Genomic DNA, 21247 nt, shown 5'->3' with positions numbered 1-21247 from the left:
CATGAGCTTTGGGTAATGACCGAAAGAATAAGATCGCGAATTCAAGCGGCCGAAATGAGTTTCCTCCGTAGGGTGTCTGGACTCTCCCTTAGAGATAGGGTGAGAAGTTCAGTCATCCGGGAGGGACTCGGAGTAGAGCTGCTGCTTCTCCACGTCGAGAGGAGATAGCTGAGGTGGTTCGGGCATCTGGTTAGGATGCCTCCTGGACGCCTCCCTCGTGAGGTGTCACAGGCAAGTCCACCTGGGAGGAGACCCCGGGGAAGACCCAGGACACGCTGGCGTGACTATATCGCCCAGCTGACCTGTGAGCGCCTCGGAATCCCCCTTGGAGAGCTAGTGGATGTGGCTGGGGAAAGGGAGGTCTGGGCCTTATTGCTTAGGATGCTGCCCCCGCGACCCGAACCCCGGAGAAGCGGAAGATAATGGATGGATGGATGGATGGATCATTGTCCCTGGGCCTAAAGTTGCTAGAACTACTTCACCGAATGTGTTTTTCGACCCATTGTACTTACATCGGTGGCATTTAAGCATATTATCCTTACTCATCTTAAGTCACATATAGCTTTTTTACAGTATTGGATTCATATAAATTTCTTTCTATCAACTATGTAATGTGTTCTTTTCATAGATTTCAGCTCAGCTTTTAATATGGTGAATATCACCAAACTCTAACAAAAGTTAATGGATTTAAACATAAACCCAGCTTTATGTCTTCGGTTTCTGGTCTTTTTAAGTAGAAGAAAACAGTCTGTTAAAATCAATAATTTAGCATCACAGTGCTTGTCACTTAGTACGTGGTGCCTCAGGGCTGTGTACTGTCTCCAAGGCTTTTTCCTCTCCTTACTAATGATCTGGTATCTCACAATGAATCTGTTAATTTTGTAAAATATGCATACAATCCTACTGTAATAGGCCTTATCACAGATAATAATGAGATTAGTTATTGGCAGGAGGTGAACAGATCAGTAACGTGGTATACTGACAATAACCTCCAGCTTAATATGTTAAAAACAGTCGACATCATTGTGGATTATAGGAAGAAACAGAATGTAAAAACTCCAGTGCAGGTTTTGGGACAATCGATATCTGTTGTCAAGTCTTTGAAATTTTTGGGAACTTACATAAGTGATTTGTTTGAAGTGGAGCATTAATTCCGATGATATCATCAAAAAATCTCCACAAAGGTTGCTCTTTTTAGACACAGCTTTGTACCTAGAAAATACAAAGTGAGAAGAGATCTGTTGGTGAAATTTTATTCATCCATTATCAAGAGTGTTCTCACGTCATCTATTACAGTGTGGCATGGAGACACAGAGACTCATTATAAAATGCAAGGTACTGTCAGTAAAGCTTGAAGGATAATTGGAATATCGCTTCCTTCAGTTGATTCTGTTTACGTTCAGCACAACCTCAATCCAGCAAAGAGAATAATTACAGATTCCTCTCATCCAGCCAACCATCTTTTCCAAGAATAGCTTTTCCCTACTGTGATAAGGTTAGTAAACTCTGAGTATTGTAATTATAGTCTTTTCCAGAAGATTTCCAGCTTTTGTAAGAATGCACAGATTAAAGTAATATACTCCTATACTAAACTGTATATTGTGTATTATATTGTATATTGTTTACTGTATGTGTTATGCATTGAACTTTTATGTGTACTGTGCTACAACAGAATTGAATTACATCTTGTTGCACATGCCGCATATAGTTACCACTGACAAGTCGTGTGGCAATAAAACAGATTAAAATTATCCGTATAAGAACTTAATTCTCAATCGTGCATATGCTCCTAAGCCATTATAGAATCTTCTACACTTCTGTTCATCACTCTGGACACAACTACAGTTTCTTCATTTCTTTTAGTGCTTAAACCACAAACACACACACACACACACACACATCTTCTAAGCCGCTTATCCTTCCGGGTCATGGTGGGGGCTGGAGCTTATCTCAGCAGTCACTGGGTGGAAGGCAGGATACACCCTGGACAGGTCACCAGGACAAGGCACTGCTTGAAACAAATTAGTTGAAGTTGTAGCGTATTAGTATCATAATCAAATATTTTTATATGTGTATCAGCAACAACATCGCTTTTATATTATTGAAAACAGGGATTTCAGACTTTCAAACAGTGTAGTGTATCAGGTAGGCCTATATTTATGGGATCTACTTATTCCTCAGTTCCATTTCATTTTTAGATTTAGCTTCTAAATACTGTTTTGTGCTTACTTTGGGGACTGCACGTGGACTTCTGTTGCTTACACCTCTTTTTCACTTTATTTTAGACCAAATGAATCCCAAAAAAGAAGAAAAGTATCTACAAAACTTCAGTTTCTGTTGAAGTATGATGAATGGACCACTGCTGTTTGAAGGGAACTTTGGACCTTATATGTTTTCTACTATACTTTTCCTTCTGCTTGAGTTATTGTTTCATTAACGTAAAGACAGTTATGCTGGAGTATGCTTTCTGGATATGCCAAGAGTATAATACTTTAGAAGTTGTTTGTTTTATGTTGTAATCAGCATCATGCCCATATTATGAACTCCGGGTTGAAGCAGAATTCCCTAAAAGGCATATAAATGACATTTTCTAAAATCACTGCTCTTGTGCTCTGTGGTATGTATAAATGTTCCAAAGGCTTGAAGTTTTGCTTAACAGTTTTTCTTGAAAAAAATCACTGGGTCTTCTGAATTAAGATGTTGTTAAGAAGCTGAAATATACCAATATGTTGGTATGTGCAAGCTAACACTGCTACTAACATCATTCGACTGGCAACCTCACCAAAATACATCAGTCAAATGCACACGCTTTGTCAAGTCTGGTAGGTATCTTTGGTAGTACCTACATTTTGAGTTGCTGGTGTTGTTGTTTAATAATGTTTAAAGGGAGATTTCCTTTCATGTGGTGTAATGTTAATCCATGATAGCTGTAATAGGTTGTTTATAGCATGTACATAGCAATATTTGTATTTTGCCTGATAAATGAGCTCATACTTCTCAGGATCAAGTGATACTGGAGTTTGGAAAGTTGTGTTTAATGCAGGGTGCGATGGCAGTGATTTTCTCATCGAGAAAACGGCCTAGATCAGGAGATTCTTAATATGGGCATATCACCAGCTAGCAATATAACAATATTTATTGTTATCATGATGAATTACATCAAACTGCACATTTCTGAACATATTGTGGATCCAAAGAACACTGACCCACTGCACATTCCATTGTAAAGAGAGTGTCATTAGACCTATTTAATTGGATGTAGTGCATTCATAGCTTTTAGCATGACACAACTGTTCTTTTTGTCTGTTCCAATTACCAAACCCTTAGTAATATATGGCTTATTTCACATCCATATTTTCCCATGTATATGTTTACTTTCTTAAACAGTTCTCTGCTCTTTTCAGTATGGAAATACATCCTGATGGAGTTATGGGAAACAGGTGGCTAAGGACTGGGAGGAACTGGGCATTTCCAGTGGCCTTTGCTGTTTCTGATTATGGGTGAGAGAGAACTATTTTCAGGGTCAGAGCTAAGCAAAGAGGGCACTTTTAAAAAGACATGCTTCACTAATCAGAACCGTAAGAGGAATGTATGAATGCACGCACCCATCTGACTCTGATAGTGTGTCAATTCAAGCACAAGGGTCAAATTGTTCTTATGACATTATGATATGACATATAACTACATTTTATTTATTTATAGGCTTCATTCTAACCTAAAAGTACCCTGTAATTTGTCATTTCAAAGAGACTTCACCATTCCTATGTCACACATATGCCTTGTGGGATTGCTGCACTTCAAGCCAGCTAGCTGCCCAGTCACCAAGCTGCTTTGAAATGTTCCATGATCAACTGCTGCTGTCTGAATAAGTGAGGGTGAGTGACTCTGATGTGGCCAGCATTGTCATGCCAGCACCACAGTACATGCACCCCATTTTAAAAGCTTGGAATCAGTGTTTTCAAACATATAAAATCAGTTCATGAGTGTCCAGGTATGATAAAAGGATAGATGTGAAGTGCTGCTTGAAAGTTTGTAAACCCTTTTCTACATTTATGTGACCTAAAATGTGATTAGATCTTCATTTAACTCATAATGGTAGCTAGGGAGGACCCAATAAAACAAATAACACAAAAAGTACGTTATTTTCCATCCTTTTTTTGAATAAAATGACCTAACATTAAATGTCTTTGTTGGCAAAAGTATGTGAACCTCTGCTACTAGGAAGTGGATTGAGCCCCGTGGGCAGCAATGACTTGAACAAAATGGTTCCTGTAAGCTGTTGATCACCCCTGCACATTGACTTAGAGGAATCGTGGCCCACCTGCTTACAGACGTGCTTCAACTCTGTTATGTTCGTAGGCTTTCTTGCATAAACATCATACTTTAGGTTGTGCCTCAACATTTCTATTGGGTTAGGGTCTCGACTTTGTCTACACCATTCCAAAATGTAAAATTTATTTTGCTAAAAAAATATTTTGTACACTCACTGGTGTTTTTAGGGTTGTTGTCTTTCTGTGGGACCCACCTTCTGTTGAGGTTCAGTTCAGTTGAGCTGGAGGTCAGGGAACCCGCCTTGTGACCGGAAGGTCACCGGTTTGATGACCTGAGCCAACAGTATGTGACTTAAGTGCCCTTAAGCAAGGCACCTAACCCCCAACTGCTCCCCAGGTGCTGCGGATAGAGCTGACCCACTGCTCTAGGCAAGTGTGCTCACTGCCCCTTAGTGTGTGTCTTCACTAGTGTGTATGTGGTGTTTTACTGCGCGGATGGGTTAGATTGTGGAGGTAAAATTTATCGTCGTGGGACTTGGAAATGGATGCCCTACAATTCTTCTGTAGAATTTCTTGATACAAAAGATGGCCAGCTGTTCTGGTTCAATAGCATCAAAACAGCCCCAAACTATGATACTACCACCACCGTGTTTCACAGGTGGGATGAGATTTTTATGCTGGAATGCAACATTAGTTTTTTGCCAAACATAACATCTCTCATTTAAACCATGAAGATTAATAATCGCCTTTTCTGTCCACATAACATTATTCAACAGTGTTATGGCTAATTCAAGTGTTCTTTAGAAAGCTTTAGTCATGCAGAAATGTTCTTCCTAGAGAACCTCCATGCTATCATTCTATACATATTATGCTTGTTCAGTGTTTCCCTGATAGTGGAATCATGAACCCTGACAATAGCCAGTGTGAGGCAAGCAGGTGTTACCCTACATTTTTGTCATCTCTCAGAAAATGATATGGCTTATCTTTGCAGTCATTTTTTATGGATGACTACTCCAGAGAAGGATAAGAATGGTGCTGAATTCCCTGCATTTGGACACTATCTGCCTAACAGTGGATTAGTGAAGTAGAAATGTCAGAAACAGTTTTGTAATCTTTTCATGCCTAATGATCCATAGAAAATCATTTTCTGATGTCCTCATGAATCTCAGTTGATGAAGACATGGCTGGCACTCACAAATGCGTGTGATAAAGACTAAACTTTAAGAGTGAAGACTCAGCTTGATATTTTTTAACAGGGTAGACTTGGCTACACTTGCACCTCATTGTCATCCAATTGACTGAAACTCCTGACACTAATTATCACCTATACCAATCTGATCCTTCTAGAAGTTCACATACTCTTGCTAACAAAGACATTTTATGCTATATTATTTTGTCTAATAAGTGGATAAGAAAAAATGTGTTATACTGTCTAGTGTTGTGACTTAAAGGAAGATATGATCATATATTAGCTCACAATTATTTACTTTATTTAGGGTTCACAAACTTTCAAGCAGCATTGTAGATGAATCCATAATGATTGATGGAGCTGTATACCATCAAGGATGAATTCATGATCAAATTCATATGCAGGATGTTGTGTATTTGAAAAGCGGCAAACAAATCTAAGATGGATCAGGTGGCCAGAAAATACTGTAGTATAAAGAAATTGCTTAAAAGATGAAGGTTTTTGAAAGAAAAACTGCTATATAATGATTCTTTCATTATTCTATGACAAAAAATGTAAAACATTCAGGTAATAAGTGCAATATAGAAAGATTGCAATGACTTCAACAGCATTACAGCTAAGATGTTTCTTAGTAAAAGAATTACTATGATTATTATTAATAATTAATTGCATTGTTTATTGAAAATGTATGTATTTGATTATATTTTATGTACAAAAATGATACCACTGGTAAAGCATGGCCCCTTGTGGCTCACTGCCTGGGATGTGCACCAATAGACACCCATGGGGGGGCTTGGGCTTCTGCCCTTTTGCCCTCAGGCATGTATAATAAGTGTAATTTTAGATGGTAGTTCTTCAAAATCTGTTTCAGTGAGGCTCAGATCAGCCTCGACTTAGTGACAGAGCTTGTGGGTTGGCTCAGGTTCCACAGTCTTCGTTGGTCTTGGGCGCCCCCTTTAAGGTTTTTTATTTACAACTGGAAACATGGAAAGAGGTTCTTCTGACACAAATATATTTACAACACATTTACTCTCAGTAACTCTGACCGGTCATAGTTGTGTGTATCATACCTCTGCTGGAAATCCCATTGATAAAACACCAGTATTCTAGAGTTGCAGTGTGCAGTGTTACACAAGTGTTCATGTTGCCTTTTTTCAGCCTTAAGCCCCTGCCCCCACAATGTCTGTACACTCGCCTGCTTTATTTAATGAATTCTTGTTCGGAGAAAATTGGAAATATTGACTCAAACATATAAAAACACTATTTCACTGAATCAAGCTGAATCAAGTTATTAAAAGAGATAAAAATCGTGGCCTACAATGAAAAGTCAAGAACACCGAGAGTTTTAATAGTGATGAAAATGAGAAATAGTGATTAAATATGGTCTTTTTTTGTTTCCTGCTGTCCTGTACTCTTCACCTCACACTCATTCAAACCGTTTTAGTGGCAGCAGATAAACATTGGACATCTTGGCTATATAGATATATTTCATGGTTTCAAGTTGTAATCATTGGTTATGTCGTATCATGATACCAAAGAACTTCTTTATAGGTATAAGACCATTTGAAAACACACTTAGTATGCAGTATACAAAAGAATGACAGAAGCAGAAAGAAAATCCTTGCAAACACATTAACACCATGTGTTCACACAGTTTATGAAATGACTAAAACGTCACAAGCAATCTCGCCAAAGTGCAAAATATAACTAAAACATAATGGAATAAATTTCCTCAAATGGCCAGCTGCTCTCCATTGTTGAGGGTGTTTTGTGGCAGATCCTGTAATCATTTTGGTAAGTTTATTGTATGTAAACTGTTCTCAAAAACATTAAGAGGAAATAGTGTAATATTTCAGTAATAGCTCTATAGAGCTTCCCGGGAAACTGTGTGTCTGAACAGTTGCTGTGTCACAACTAACTGATAGGTGAGTTGTGTTGTACACAGGGATGAGGAAGAAAGGCTTGAGTCAGTATGTTAACGGCAGGATTAGTGTTTACCAGCAGGTCCTAAATGCTTTAATTGGATCGCCTTTTGCTCAGCACTGTATAAATAGAAGAGTCCAGGTACAGACAAACATCACCCTCACCTTGCCAAAGGAAGGAGCTTCAGGCAACTGCTTACTGCACAGACAGGAAGAAACCAGAACTTTCTGGTAAGTAGTGATTACTGCCGTTCTGATGTTGTCTGATGCTGTTTTCCCTATAAAATGGACAATGTTACACTAATAAATTCAGTGAAATCAAATTAGGCCTCTAAGGATTCTTACTTCGTAGGCCTGATTTTTGAATACTGAGACTGAGACATTGTGGTAACACTGTCACTGTATGTGTTTGTAATATTTGAAGCTTAAAAAGGGATAGTTCAGTTATCTCATCTAAATCGTTTGGCATCTAAAGCTAATATAATCTCAAATAGACCACCTGACACTTGTGGTCTTGTGGTGGTATGATTGATCTGATCAACAAATAAATTGACAAAAAGAAATATACATTTGATTTTTGGACAGTGACTATAAATGGATAGTTTGTACAAGTCTAATTGGATGTGTATAAGCATCCATTACTTGTTAGCTACGTTAGCCTTGTAACCTTAGTGCAAACTTAAAGAAGCAAACTTCAGACACTAAAAATGTATTATGGGTGAATTGACTACATTCAAAATGTACCAACCACTTTCCAGTCCCTACAGGCTGTGTACAGAAACTAAGCTGTCCTCATAGTTTTTGTGTTACAATGAACACCAATACATTTTCAAACATTCACCTGCACAGCTCACAGAAGTTTAGCCCCACCTATTCATACTGAAGTTATAAGGAGTGTTTCCATCCTGACTGCTTGAGGCACTGTACAGATCAGAGTGCATTTACATATATCCGTTTGTATATTCCTTTGTACGTTTCTGCTTGAAAAAGAGATGAAAGCATCAGAGGGGGCGCCCAAGAGCAATAAAGCTCATGGAACCTGATCCACAAGCTTTATTCCTGGGTCGAGTCTGAGCCTCACCTCGCTGAAATGGATCTTGAAGAACGACCATATTTAACACTATTATTCAGGCCGACCGAAAGGACACTTAAGCAGTCTGAGGGCAAAAAGGCAGGAGCTCAAGCCCCCCAAAGTCTATCAATGAAAGTGCCTGCTCATCATTAACGATATGCCATTGCTAATTGTGTGTACAGTTTAAAATTGACTTAGTAATTGCTTAAGAACTGACACTATGGATAGAATCAGAGGCTGTGTTATGTAAGCCAGCAATGGTGGAAGACGACTAAAACCTAACTTGCACCGTTGTCGGATAATAGAGTAAGTAACACAAATAAGATAACAGATGAGAAGTCCACCTCACGGCGACTGATGACGTCGGGGCACGGCTTCACAATATGTGTGACTTGAACTTGCCAAACGTCACAGGGCTTTTGATGAACCTGTTCAGACAACAGATGGCTACGTAGCAAATCCGTTTATGTTCTCAGCTCTGCCGAAGGAGACCGTTTAAAGCTGCACTCATATGGTGTTATTTCTGACACGCTTTCACTCAAGCATATGGCTGCTTAGATGAGCTTTATCAGTCTTCTCAGGGTCATTTCAGCTGGGCCTACAAGACTTGTTTTTATTCTGTGTTGTCTTAAGTTGCGTTGACTTTTTATGTGCACTAAAATATATGTTCTTTAGAGGTTCTTTGGGAGTGGTTATACAATTCAAAGAACCTCCAGGATGGAGGTTTTACTCCTGATGTATCTTTGAAAGATTCAACTAATGTTATTTAACCTTTCTTTGTACAATATAGATTCTTTTTTGCTAAGAATATCCTCAGTTCTGATGTAAGTCTTGATCCTAATGGGTGGTGTGGTGTTGACACCAGGCCAAAACAGCAGATTCAGGTTAAAGTGGAATTCACAGTCACAAGATCTCATGAGCTTTCCAAGTCCTCAGCTGAGAATGTTTACATTCTTGCACCATGAATTTCAGGTGATTTCTAATATGTCGACCATTTAGATGTATTGGATGTTTCTGAACAGCTACTTGAGGTTGCTTTATAAGCCTTGTATATGTATGGATACATAAGTCTTAGGTGGGCAATATCCGGGTATGAGACGGGACAAAGTGTATTGTGACCAGCACAGCAAAGCTGTTTAGGAAATGGGTCAGGTCAGGACCCTAAAGATGCAGCACCCCTTAGTGGCCAGAAGTATGGTGTTTTTTTTTTTTTTACTAGCCCTTATTCTCAAAGGATGATGAGGCTGAAGTTTCTGTTTCGCCAGCTTCTTCTTTAAATTATCCACTCCACCTTAAATGATTCAGCACTTACATTCTGTCACATTTAAGGTGGGACAAAAAATTCAATTAAGAAACCAACTTCAGCTTTATTAGAGGATGAAACTGTCAGTATAGCTGATGTTCAGCAACGATGTTTACCAGGGGTGCCAGTGTTAGTGGAGAACACTAAGTTTAAATTTACAGCAGTCCATTTTGAAATTCATACTGGACAATACTTAGCTGGGCTCATTATAAGCATAAATGAAACATGAATTATTCAGCGCAAATAGGAGTTGATACAGCATGTACAAATATGGTGTAGTACAGCCAGTAAAGCACACAACTCAGCACAGTGGATTAGAAAAGTATTGATTAGACTATGCCACCTCAATGGAGTTAAAACATTAAGCAAATGTTGCTTCTTCAAACAGACTGTACTTGTGTGGACAGACTGTGAGGGTGGAGAAGATGAGGGCGCTGCTGCTCTCCCTGGCTTTTCTAGCCTCTCTGGAGGCTCTCTACTCTGCCCCTGGTCCCAATCCAAAAGCCATATCAGTGGATACTCTCAAACGTGAGTTTCTCATAATAACGTGTCTCCATGGGGGTAAAAACAGTGCTCTTGTTTACAATGAGACATTGTATTCTTTATTAGCAAAGCCTCTTTTGAATCAGAATTAGAATCAGGCTTTGCACATACAAGGACTTTGTCTTAGCCCTGTGTTCTCTGTGTAATCAAATAGACTGTAAGACTGCCACAGAAACATAGACATCCATACATATGACCTTTCATACAGACACACATTCTTAAATAAAAAAGTATGCAACATACTTAGCAAGTAAGCACGCTTATATGACCCGAGTGGTCATAGGCTGCAGAAAAGCTCGATGTGTTTTTTCAGGACTCTCTCTGGAAGGGGAGAAACTGGTGGATGAGGAGGTGAAGAGAGCCCTCTATGGAGTTAAGCAGATGAAGGAGGTGATGGCCATGAACGAAGAGAAGCATGAGCACCTAATGAGGTCACTTCGTAACAGTGGAGAAAAGAAGAAGGTCAGTGGGCACTAACCTTGGGCCAATAATTGATATTATCGAACATTACAATAATTTCAAAATGATTATACAAATTATTGTCCTTTTGTTGTTTTGTTAATTTCACATAATTTTCTTTCATGACATTATTGAATAATTCCCTTTGCACAATAAATTCAATTCTATAGTTAGATCAAAAATGTATAAAACAGAAAATACTGCCATTAATTATAGTCTAGGCAAACACATCACCGCCAACCAATTAACTACACACACACACATTTTATGGGAAAAAAAATGCTGGGGAACATGCATTAATCAAAATGCATTAATTTGTCCAGAAGGGTCATAGCAGTTTGTTGATTTTGCCAGTCTGTAGATTGGATAGACTCGGTTTAACATGCTGAGCTTAATGGTGTATCCTGAGATCTGCTTACAAATTGGCAGTATTACCACTCTTGTTAATTATCTGTTTACTGCACTGATGGCAAATAACAGTGATTTTCCACATTCATTTGGTTGGAAACCAAAATATTGCCTAACTGGTCCATTAGAGATTACAAAGTAATATTAGAAATTAGGTAATGATATTACCATCAGGGAAAATGCAAGCTTTAAGGTAATTATAAAATAAAGGCACAGTAATTCTTCAGACTCAATGTTCATTATCGTTCAAGCTTAGTGGTCATTAACTAGAAGCTGAAAGAACCAGATTGGATGATGCAGAGACAGATATCAGATATCTAGAGGGTTTGTAGGTAGAATGTATTTAAGGGAAATAAGACTATTTCTACTGATGCTAAGATGGGTCATCTGCTTTTGTGGAATGCAGAGCAGTGATCCCCAGTAGGCCACATGTTTCAACTTTTTCAGCTCCTACTACAACTATTCCAGGTATTCGGTGTTCATGATTACTTGGTTTAGGTGTGTTTGGAGCTGTGCAAATATTTAAACAATATGCATTCTCTAAGGGATTGGTTCAAAGACACCAACGTAGATTTTCCTTCTTCTAAGACATTGATTGCCAGTCATGAATTCAAGACTATGCTGATGAACTGATGACTCAAAACGTGAAATCTGGCGGCGTTGCTCTCCAGGACTGGAGTTTTACACTCCAAATGTATATGTATGGAGCACAGTGAATCAGAAATGTATTGTTGTGTCTTCGTAATTGCCACTAGGGGGCAGCTGAGATGGCTCAGGATGTGGTGAAGAAGTTGGATGAGGCGGAGCAGCAATGCAAAGAGTCTCTGAGGTCTTCATGGGAGGAGTGTAGGCCCTGCCTGGAGGACACCTGCAAGAGCTTCTACACAAACACCTGCCGTCGGGGCTTTGCCACTTTCTCTACTAAGGTATGATGAGGACTGAACTCTCTGAGCTGTGTGTTGATATGCCAAGTGCTTCTATTACTTGCTTAATGCTACTACTATTTTTAGCTATGCAGTTTGCTTTTATCCAGTTTGATATAGTGGTGATAGTATGTCATAATGTTAGAAACCATACGTGAAAGACCATTTTTTGATTGTCTTTAATGTGATGTAATCATCCTGATCACTTCAAACAGAATCAGAAATTTAGTTTTACTTTATTTGGTAGTTACACAGCTACACATGTTCATCCACACAGTTAGATACATAAGCAAAGGCAGTCAAAGAGAGAGACTGAGAAAGACATCAGAGCTCAGGATGTTTTCTCTGAGGAACTGACAGAACAAATAGTATCTGATGATGTAGCGTACTGAGGAGTAAATGTAACTTTGCTAATTCATTTTTTGTAAATGTTTTCTAAATATGGCAACTGTAATGTTAAAATCTTTCTACAATTAGATTCAATAATGATATTATTAAAGCACAAATTTTGGCAAGTGACATCACACTCCGGTGTCTTGACTCACTTGTTTTATGAGATAATATGTTGTGTCCATGTTTACTCATACGACATCATCATTTTAAATAAATGAGTGTATCGACTCTCTTAACCCACAACTCATTGTCTGATGAAGTGACTTTTCAGGCTAGTACAGTTGATGTTTGAACACCTCTGATCAAAATGACGTTTTGTTGACCTTAGAAATTTTTGCTTGTTTCTCAGTGAAATTAAATGAAAACATCCTCTACAGAGAACACATTTTTAGGAAATAGGAAAAAGTAAAGCGTATAAAACGTGTCATAGCTTTTGCATATGCCACATTATATGTCTTCTTTTTTTGCCAGCATTTAAATTCTAAACAACAATTGCGGATTCAAATGTGCTGGAATGTGTTCTCTATAGAGGATTTCTACTTAATTTTACCATTGAAAATCAACAACATTTGATCAGGGATGGCCAACATTTTGCATACAAATGTAAAAATAGAAAAACAAATCTGAGCATGACTGAAATATTGGCCAGAGGAGCAAATGTCTTTATATATTCAAGTACATTTGGAGTAAGGGGAACATGTTTCATTTTTTGCTGACTATTCTACTAAAAAGGTAAAAGAAAAGATAATTGAATTGGTACCCTTAGATGACCTTTCTTCCCTCTCTTAGCTGGAGGGCTTCTTCCGCAGGGTCAGTACCCGCTTTGGCTCACAAGGCATTCAGGAGGAGCTCGAAATGAACCAAGGCGGAGAAAGTCCTGACCTGGATGTGGTAAGGATCGAGGACTCTTTCAACAGCCTACTGACAAAGGTAGGCAACCTTGTGAACCGCAGCATGGTGCTGGTGTCCCGCTTCCAAAAGCAGCTGGACCAGGCATTGCGAAAGGCCTTCACTCCAGAGCTCCAAGAGGACGAAGATAGAGAGCTGCTCCTCCCTTCGGCCGGTGAGGAGCTGGACTCAGCGTTCCTTCAGGGTGTGGGACTTGATGAAGTACTCGAGTCCTTCTTTGACTTTGGCAGAAACCTGGCAGAGGAGTTTGGTGCTGTCGTCACTCAGGTGTTTGACAACCTGCACGGCACCATTGAAGAAGCAGAGAAGGAAAGAGGTACTTCACTGTTTGAAGTTCCAAATTACCATTCAAAAGTTTAGAATTATAGTTTGCAAGGATAAAAAAACAATACTGGGATTTAGGTGCATGTAAAAACGTTACATTTAAAGCTTAAAAAAAAAGAAGTTACCTGTACCCAACATGATGAACAGTTATCAGCTATAGATGATTTCACAGATGACATAATAATTGAAAAAGTATAAAAAAAATATAGTTATTATAAAGTTAATACACAGATATGCACATATTTTAAAAGTTATCAAATCTCATGGCAGATAGCTTGACAAGATGTCATGATAGATAACGACAGTAAAGTTTTTAATCAATAAATGAATCTTGTTCTCAAATTTAAATATTTAAATATTGAATAATTGATCTAAAAATATATATTTTGGTGTGTAGCATATAATATATAAATCTGCTATGTACAAGTCATTAAAGCAATAAGCCACGAGAGTCTGTGCATTACAGTGATTTTATCATGGGTAATGGTGTTATTTGGCACAGTGAAAAGCGGAGAAATAAAGAATTTGATTATTATTAATTCTTAATAATATTGATCAAAATAAAGAATTATTCTGCCAAAATGTAGTTCATTTACAATGTTATTGTTGCTAATTGACTGTGGACCCCTGGAAGAGGAAAAGAACGTTCCCATCATTGCATACAACAGCCACTTTATTAACTTCTTAGCTTCTTGTCTTAGAGTAATGAACCTATACATATTATAACATGGTTTAATGCAAACACCTTCACTTTATAAGGACTTTTGCTCACCAAAAACACTGCAACAATGCTGCTTTCTGTTTTATTATTTGTATTATTTAGCAGCAAACTACCCGTGTTGTACATTCCTCTTCCCACACTGGGGCTGAATCTCTATTGGCTCCCTGCTCCCTATGTAGTGCACTACATAGGAATTAAAAAACTAGCTCCTGCACCCCAAACACACTAACTAATAGTCATACAGGATTTAACCATGTGTGTACAGTTCTATACTGGACAAATACTGCATTGTTTGGGTGTAGAAGCCAGTGCAATAAATAGGAAGGATGCAGCCATTTCACATTGATTCTGGGTTTGAGGCTACTTAAGGTAGATCTGATTACACATGATATCTGATTACACTGATAACACATCTAGACATTTAAAACCTGAAAGACATTGAAGTGACACTCTTTACTTTTTTATATTTCAGTTTTACATCGAATCATTTAGTAATTACTTTCATTCAAAGCCGGTGATGTTAACGGAAGAGGTTTGGGCATGTTAGCTATCTTTTAGCATGTTATCTAGCTGATCGGTCTAGTTTAACTTATAAAAAGTTGTGAGTGCCTCAGCTTAAACAAAACTGGGTTCTTTCTTCGGAAGTAAACTTAGTTCAGCAGGATTACCATCAAAGATTCCGCTAATTCTGTAACACAGAATTCCTCCTGTTGTGTTTGTTTTATAATATGACGTTATCAAATAACAAAACTTCAATTTACAACATTTTGCAGACACTCTTATTCAGAGCGACTTACAAACGTGCTTTGTTGTCTCCTGTTTGGTAGTTGCACATAGGTTAGAGAGAAAGCTGGTCCTAAAGCTCAGATACTGCTAGAAACAAAAGCCCATGTTGATACCCAGAGAAAAAGAAACAGAATTAAACATAGCGCAATACGATACACTTCAATAAGTACTTAAGTCCTGTAAAAAGAGTCTGTGTTTGAAGACCGCGAGAGAGTCTGCTGTTCGGATAGCCAGTGGGAGTTTGTTCCACCACCTGGGTGCCAGGACAGAGAAAAGTCTCAGCTTAGTATGGTAAACCTTTGAAAGGTGTAGATCAGAAGTGCCCAACTTTTCCACAAAGGGCTCCAGGCTTTCATTCCTACTAGGAACAATCACACCTGAATCCACTTTAACAAGTTGTTCTCAGTCCTCAAACAACTAGCCACGTGTGCTCCCGCTTCGTTGGAATGAAAACCTGCAGCCACACCGGCCCTTTGCAGATGAAATTGGACACCCCTAGTGTACAAAGAGAAGCTCCTACAAATCTGTCCAAATACCTTTGAGTGCACTGTGGGTAGTAGCTGACCACTGTGAAATACTGTGAGGACATGCTGAATCTATGTTGAAGATACATTCTTGCTAAGTGGTCCGTCTCTATGTTTCAGAGAAGCAGCTGTTTTCTGGATTCTTCCACAAGAGGAAGCTGTGCAGAGATCTCCGCAGACAGTCAGCAGAGTGTTGGCAGCTCCAGAGCAAATGTGAGGCCTGCCAGGGAACCCTGCTCGCTGGTAATTTAAGGCACAGAAGTACACATCTGTGTATATTTTGACATATTTGACTTCTTAATGAAAACATTCCACTATGATCAAATCAAAATGACTTCATGAAATGAGAAAATACCCATAAAGCACTCGGTGCATAGAACTTTTTTACAGCATGAAATATACTTTCCGTAATGATATTTCAACTTGCAAAATATTTCAGTATAATATGAAAATTAGTTGAGACATAGGAAAAAAGTATATATTCAAAGTCGGCTATGGTATCAGACACCCCTTCCAATTAGCTCAGCTGTGTAGCCTCTGTATGCAGGCCACTAGTGTCCATCCTGTCAGCAAAATGGAAGTTGACATTTTTTGATTGATATTTTGAACGAATTTAAACAAAATAAATAAATATTCAGTCATTTCTACCCATAACTGTTATAAGGTTAACTAGGATGAAAGGGGAGGGATGAGAACCTCCTGCCGTGAAAACAATTCACACCTCTTCACAAAGACAGCTGTGCAGAGATAAATGGAGGGCACAGCTGCAGCTTTCTTCATACCAACAAATCATGTACAACCACGCCAATAAAAAAGAGCATTTCTACACAGTCAAAAAATGTCAACTTGCTTCCATCAACACTATCGAAGCAAAAAAAATCTGTTCGACTGAGGCAGCTCCAAAAGCAGGTGGAAACTGCATTTTATGGCTACTACGAAAAGGGGTTAAGGCTTGTATAATCGCAATAGAACTGCATTGCCAATATTATGCAGATGATCCTAAGGCATTGGCAGTATCTAGAAACTGGAGACAGTCATCATGCTGTTTTCAGTGGTAATCTAAAACGGCTCAATGGTGCCTTTATTTTTGGTTTAAAGAAAGCAGAAAGCGATTGGAAGTGAATGGAGAAATGCCTGAGCAGCTCAATTCCAGTGACATGCATCAGAAGGCAAAAGTGAGGGTCTTCGTCTAAGTGTCGGCTAGAGGGGTATAAAGACCCACAGCATTAGACTGTGGAGCAGTAGAACTGCGTACTCTGGAATGATGGCGCTCCATCCGATACTTTAAGGAAGAGTTAGAGTGGAGACGATTCAAAACTAAATCATCTAACATGAGTACCTGACCTCACTAATGCTCCAGTAACTAAACGCAATCAGATCCTTACAGCAATATTCCAACAGCTACTGTAAAGCTTCCCAGAAGAGTACTGTAGAGTTACTGTAGCTAAAGGACACAAAATCCCTGTTGCTTTCTTTGATTTCATAAGAAGAGGCTGGATGAACAGGCGTCTAGAAACACTTGGACATATAGTGTATTGCAGTGCATGCATGCAAGTGTATTACTCCAAGAATGAGTGCAGACTTCACAAACAGTGCAGTATATAGTGAACAGAAAATAGTTTTGGAGAAAGTCTTTGCGTCATGCCTAGAAATGTCTGATCTATTATTCTGTATGTTTTTCAGAGTGCCCAAGTGTGCGGGAGCTGCACGTTGAGCTAGACGAGGTGTCGGAGCTGCTGGAGATCTCTAAGCAGCAGTATGAGGAGGTGCTAGGCATCGTGCAGCGACACACGGAGGACACCGTGAACTGGCTGAACAACATGGCCTCAGAGTTTGGCTGGGTGACAGAACTGGTCCACGATAACACCACGCCTGAAAACATCTTCAGCATCACCACGGTGAGGAGAGGAGGAAGCAGACAGTAACATGATTCTGTGATTAAAACAAATACAGAAATGGCAAAGCAGTAGAAATGTACTCTTTACTGAAATGTAGACAAACATCCAAGTCATATTTGCTCTCCAAAGCTACGAGGTAACTAGCTAAGTTAAGCAAACTGCGTACCTAAATTATCACTCACTTGTCTCAGACTGGCTGAAGTTGTTAGCACTAAAATGTACAGTCATACATCAGTAATCTAATAATTATACAAGTGTGTGATTTAGGTATGCAGTTTATGCTAATTGGTGAAATATAAGCTTTCATTACTTGTCAGCTACATTAGCCTCATAGCCCCAATGCAAAAAAAAAAAAAAAAGTAAAGAAGCAAACTTCACTCACTGCCAAGTTGAATAAATTAGAGTTTTTTGGGAAACTTTCGTTTTAACCATGCTTCATTTCCAGGTGGTGGCCGAAGAGGCAGCCAACGCCCCAGTGACGGACATTAAGGTGGAGGTTAACATTCTGAACACTCCCACTCTCACACTCACCGTGCCTGCCAGCCTGCAGCTGCAGGACCCCGCCTTCATCCAATATGTGGCCCACGAGGCTCTGGGCCTGTATAAGCAGAGGGCCAGGTAAGACTGAGGCCAGCATTAAATCATTAATGCAATAGATTTCAAAAATGCAAGTTTTAAATATATTTCACAGTTAAGTCAATCGGCCAACTATCAACCTGCTATGTTTATTGACCTTTTGTTTATAGCTGCGCTATGAAAGATTAGCATTACTGAGTCAGGAGAAAATGCTAAAATACAGTGTCCATGTGCTGCTGTGAGTCACTCTGTCAAGCCAGAAATCATTTTTTAGGAGATTTTTGGACCATGTCATACAGACATGTCGTATATTTATCTTTCAACACCACAGACTCGAAAAGAAAGTCAAGCTCCATATTAAGGCCTCAAATGCAAATTTAACATTATACTGATGAAGATATGATAAGAATAGTATCATTCATTTCCACAATAGAGGTCCCCAATTCCCCAATACTTACATAGTGTAGCTTTGATAACATTCTCTCTTGAAAAAATGTAATGTTTGTTCACCTTTTCCGCATTTAGTGATGCTTCCATTCTTTTGGCCTGCAGAAAATCTCCATGAGAGACATACTCATATTCACTGTTATTCTAAGTGATTGAAGTAATGCCCAGATTTCCTGTTTTATAATCTTGGTATTAATCTTGGTGCTACAGTGCTTAGAGATCAGCCTGCAGCCAATAGAAGTTCAAAAACATACATAATGCAGGTTCGATACTCTAGGCAGATCTTCCTCGTAATAGGTTTTGACACCGTCTGTCCTGTTTCTGATTTCAGGCAGGAAGACGCTTAAGGCTGCCTGGAGGAGAAATGTGCAGTTTTGTCTGTGAATGAGCAACAGTTCACCTGTCGGGTACATGTTAAAAGAACATATTTGACTAGATACAAAACTTACAGTACAAACGTTTACAATTAAAAGATTCATGTAGTCTTGTGTAAATCATTCTATTCATTGTAGAACTTCATATAGTTTAATATATCAGTGCTTAAATAAATGAATTCTGCCCACCTACTAATCACCTGCCTATACAGTGTACTGCTGTGATGTCAACATGATAATCTTCTCAAATAAAGTTAACTGAAAACTGCTCAGCTGATTATGCCAACTGTACTAATATATATTCCGCAGTTTTTGCATCCACACTTTCTTTGAATCTTTTCCAGTGTTCTATTTTCTACTCATCATTTTCAAACAGTTGCTTATAATTTCTCTCCATTATTTTACGGTAACATTCTCAGATTTAATAAAGGACTTTCATGATCGTGCTGCTACAGTGGGTATAGGCTGGATCCAGGTCATGCCAGTTTATACATACACTTCAATAACTGCTCACACTCCTTTTCTTCTCCTTTAACTTTAAAGGTAGGACGCTATTACGCAGCTTTAGACCACGGATGCCAAAATAAAGTCTGATTTCAAACTCTATAGTCTCCTTTTATCACTATGCTGGTATGTTCCTCTTGGGGGAAACATGAAATTTATCCTTCTATAATCAGATTTAATGTTTACTTTGAATCTCAGCCACACACTCTACACTTTCCAAGCCAAACTCAAACCTGCTCAATATCTGAGAAATACTGAGGTTTTTAAGACTCTGCTTTATCAGTGCACCCCCCACCCCACCCCACCCCACCCCTTCAGGCATATCATTAGTCTTTAAATGAAACATACCTCCCTCACAGCATGAACAGCAGCACATTATACAAAGACTACATTCAGCAAAATGATAGTCAGCTAAAGCCAGATCTTTGAGAAGTCGACATCAATGGGAACTACTGCATTTACATTTACAGCATTTAGCAGACGCTCTTATCCAGAGTGACTTACAAGAAGTGCTTTGTCAATCTAGAGAAAGTATCTTTACTAGTTTCCAATAGCTTAGAGAAAAAGACAGTCCTGAGCTCAGATACTGCTAGAAACAAAATGTCACTGCAGACACCGAGAGAAAAAGAAAGAGTTGAACGCAGAACTCTGTGCCAGTGACTGTAGCCCATCTGTCAATACAGTTTGTCCTAGTACTCCTCATCAATGGTCAGTTTCATTAGGTTATTTTGGATGGTGGACCACTTTCAACCCAGCAGTGACACTGGGGTGTAAAACTTGAGCAGCATTGTTGATTCACAAACGATAATATTAGTTATCCAGATTCAATTAGGAACCATCATACAGCAGCAGTTCAGAGCCTTATCCTATAAGTTCTATTTTTCCTGACTGTAATATAATTACCACAGGTGTACCATCTGGCCAAGCTTATAACATTCATTTATAATGCACAGACACCATGTAACAACGCCAAACTGGTTCTCTGGTTGGAAACTGGTACACTGCCACTCTTCCTCTGGACAAGCTTGTCCATTTTCCTCAGTGCCAGAGAGCAGGTCTCATGTACCAAAGTATTTTTATTTTTTGCACATTTCTATTCTTTCCAAGTGCCATTCAGAGCATGAGTGTAGTTAAATAGTTGATGTTCTGATCGTATAGCCTATAATCGTGCCTATAATCAGTGTTTTCTGTTTTCTATATATTTTTGGACTAAACACATACTGGGCTGCCTTTGTTTAACCACATGGTAATCACATAAGTGGAAAAAAGATTCATTAATGGCAAAATTTGATCTTAGTTATTGGTCTCAAGCTCTACACACAACCCTGTCTAAGACACTATACCCAACCAAATAATATCTGATCAACAGGAGTCAGAAACTGACCAATGGTGAACGGGGCAGAGGCGCGATCAACTGTGCAGGACAACAGATTACAGGTCACAATCTATAACAGTACACCTACTTAGTGAAGCTATGAGGAAGGTGCAGCTCAAAAACACAGGGTATGAGTTTCTAATAAAGAGGATGATGAGTTTATGTGCAGATTCAGTGCATTCATAGAATTTTAACAGCCAGTCGATTACTGTCCAATAATAATAATAATAATAATAATAATAATAATAATAATGAAGAACAAGAACATTAAATGGGACTGATTAATAGATCAGCACCTTGAACAAAACAGGCCTGCGATTCATTAA

The 21247-nt window shown here is 38.8% G+C and overlaps 1 protein-coding gene across 1 annotated transcript; it reads left to right on the top strand.

Annotated features, from left to right (window-relative positions):
• The first annotated feature begins 7528 nt into the window (after positions 1-7528).
• Positions 7529-19319, top strand: clul1 (clusterin-like 1 (retinal)). The gene is made up of 9 exons (XM_017714181.1): positions 7529-7613; positions 10146-10285; positions 10614-10762; positions 11923-12093; positions 13273-13708; positions 15868-15990; positions 17431-17645; positions 18091-18263; positions 19000-19319. The coding sequence occupies exons 2-9, from the start codon at positions 10183-10185 to the stop codon at positions 19013-19015; spliced, it is 1386 nt and encodes a 461-aa protein (XP_017569670.1). The 5' UTR covers positions 7529-7613; positions 10146-10182; the 3' UTR covers positions 19016-19319.
• The last annotated feature ends 1928 nt before the right edge of the window (positions 19320-21247 follow it).

Source organism: Pygocentrus nattereri, chromosome 2, assembly GCF_015220715.1.
Source record: "Pygocentrus nattereri isolate fPygNat1 chromosome 2, fPygNat1.pri, whole genome shotgun sequence".
Taxonomy (NCBI): Eukaryota; Metazoa; Chordata; class Actinopteri; order Characiformes; family Serrasalmidae; genus Pygocentrus; species Pygocentrus nattereri.
This window is presented reverse-complemented; position numbering and strand designations above follow the sequence as displayed.

Coding starts and splice junctions, on each gene's coding strand:
- clul1 (XM_017714181.1), top strand. CDS start 10,183: ATGAGGGCGCTGCTGCTCTCCCTGGCTTTTCTAGCCTCTCTGGAGGCT. Junction 10,763..11,922: donor ACAGTGGAGAAAAGAAGAAG/GTCAGTGGGCAC, acceptor AATTGCCACTAG/GGGGCAGCTGAGATGGCTCA. Junction 15,991..17,430: donor CCAGGGAACCCTGCTCGCTG/GTAATTTAAGGC, acceptor TATGTTTTTCAG/AGTGCCCAAGTGTGCGGGAG.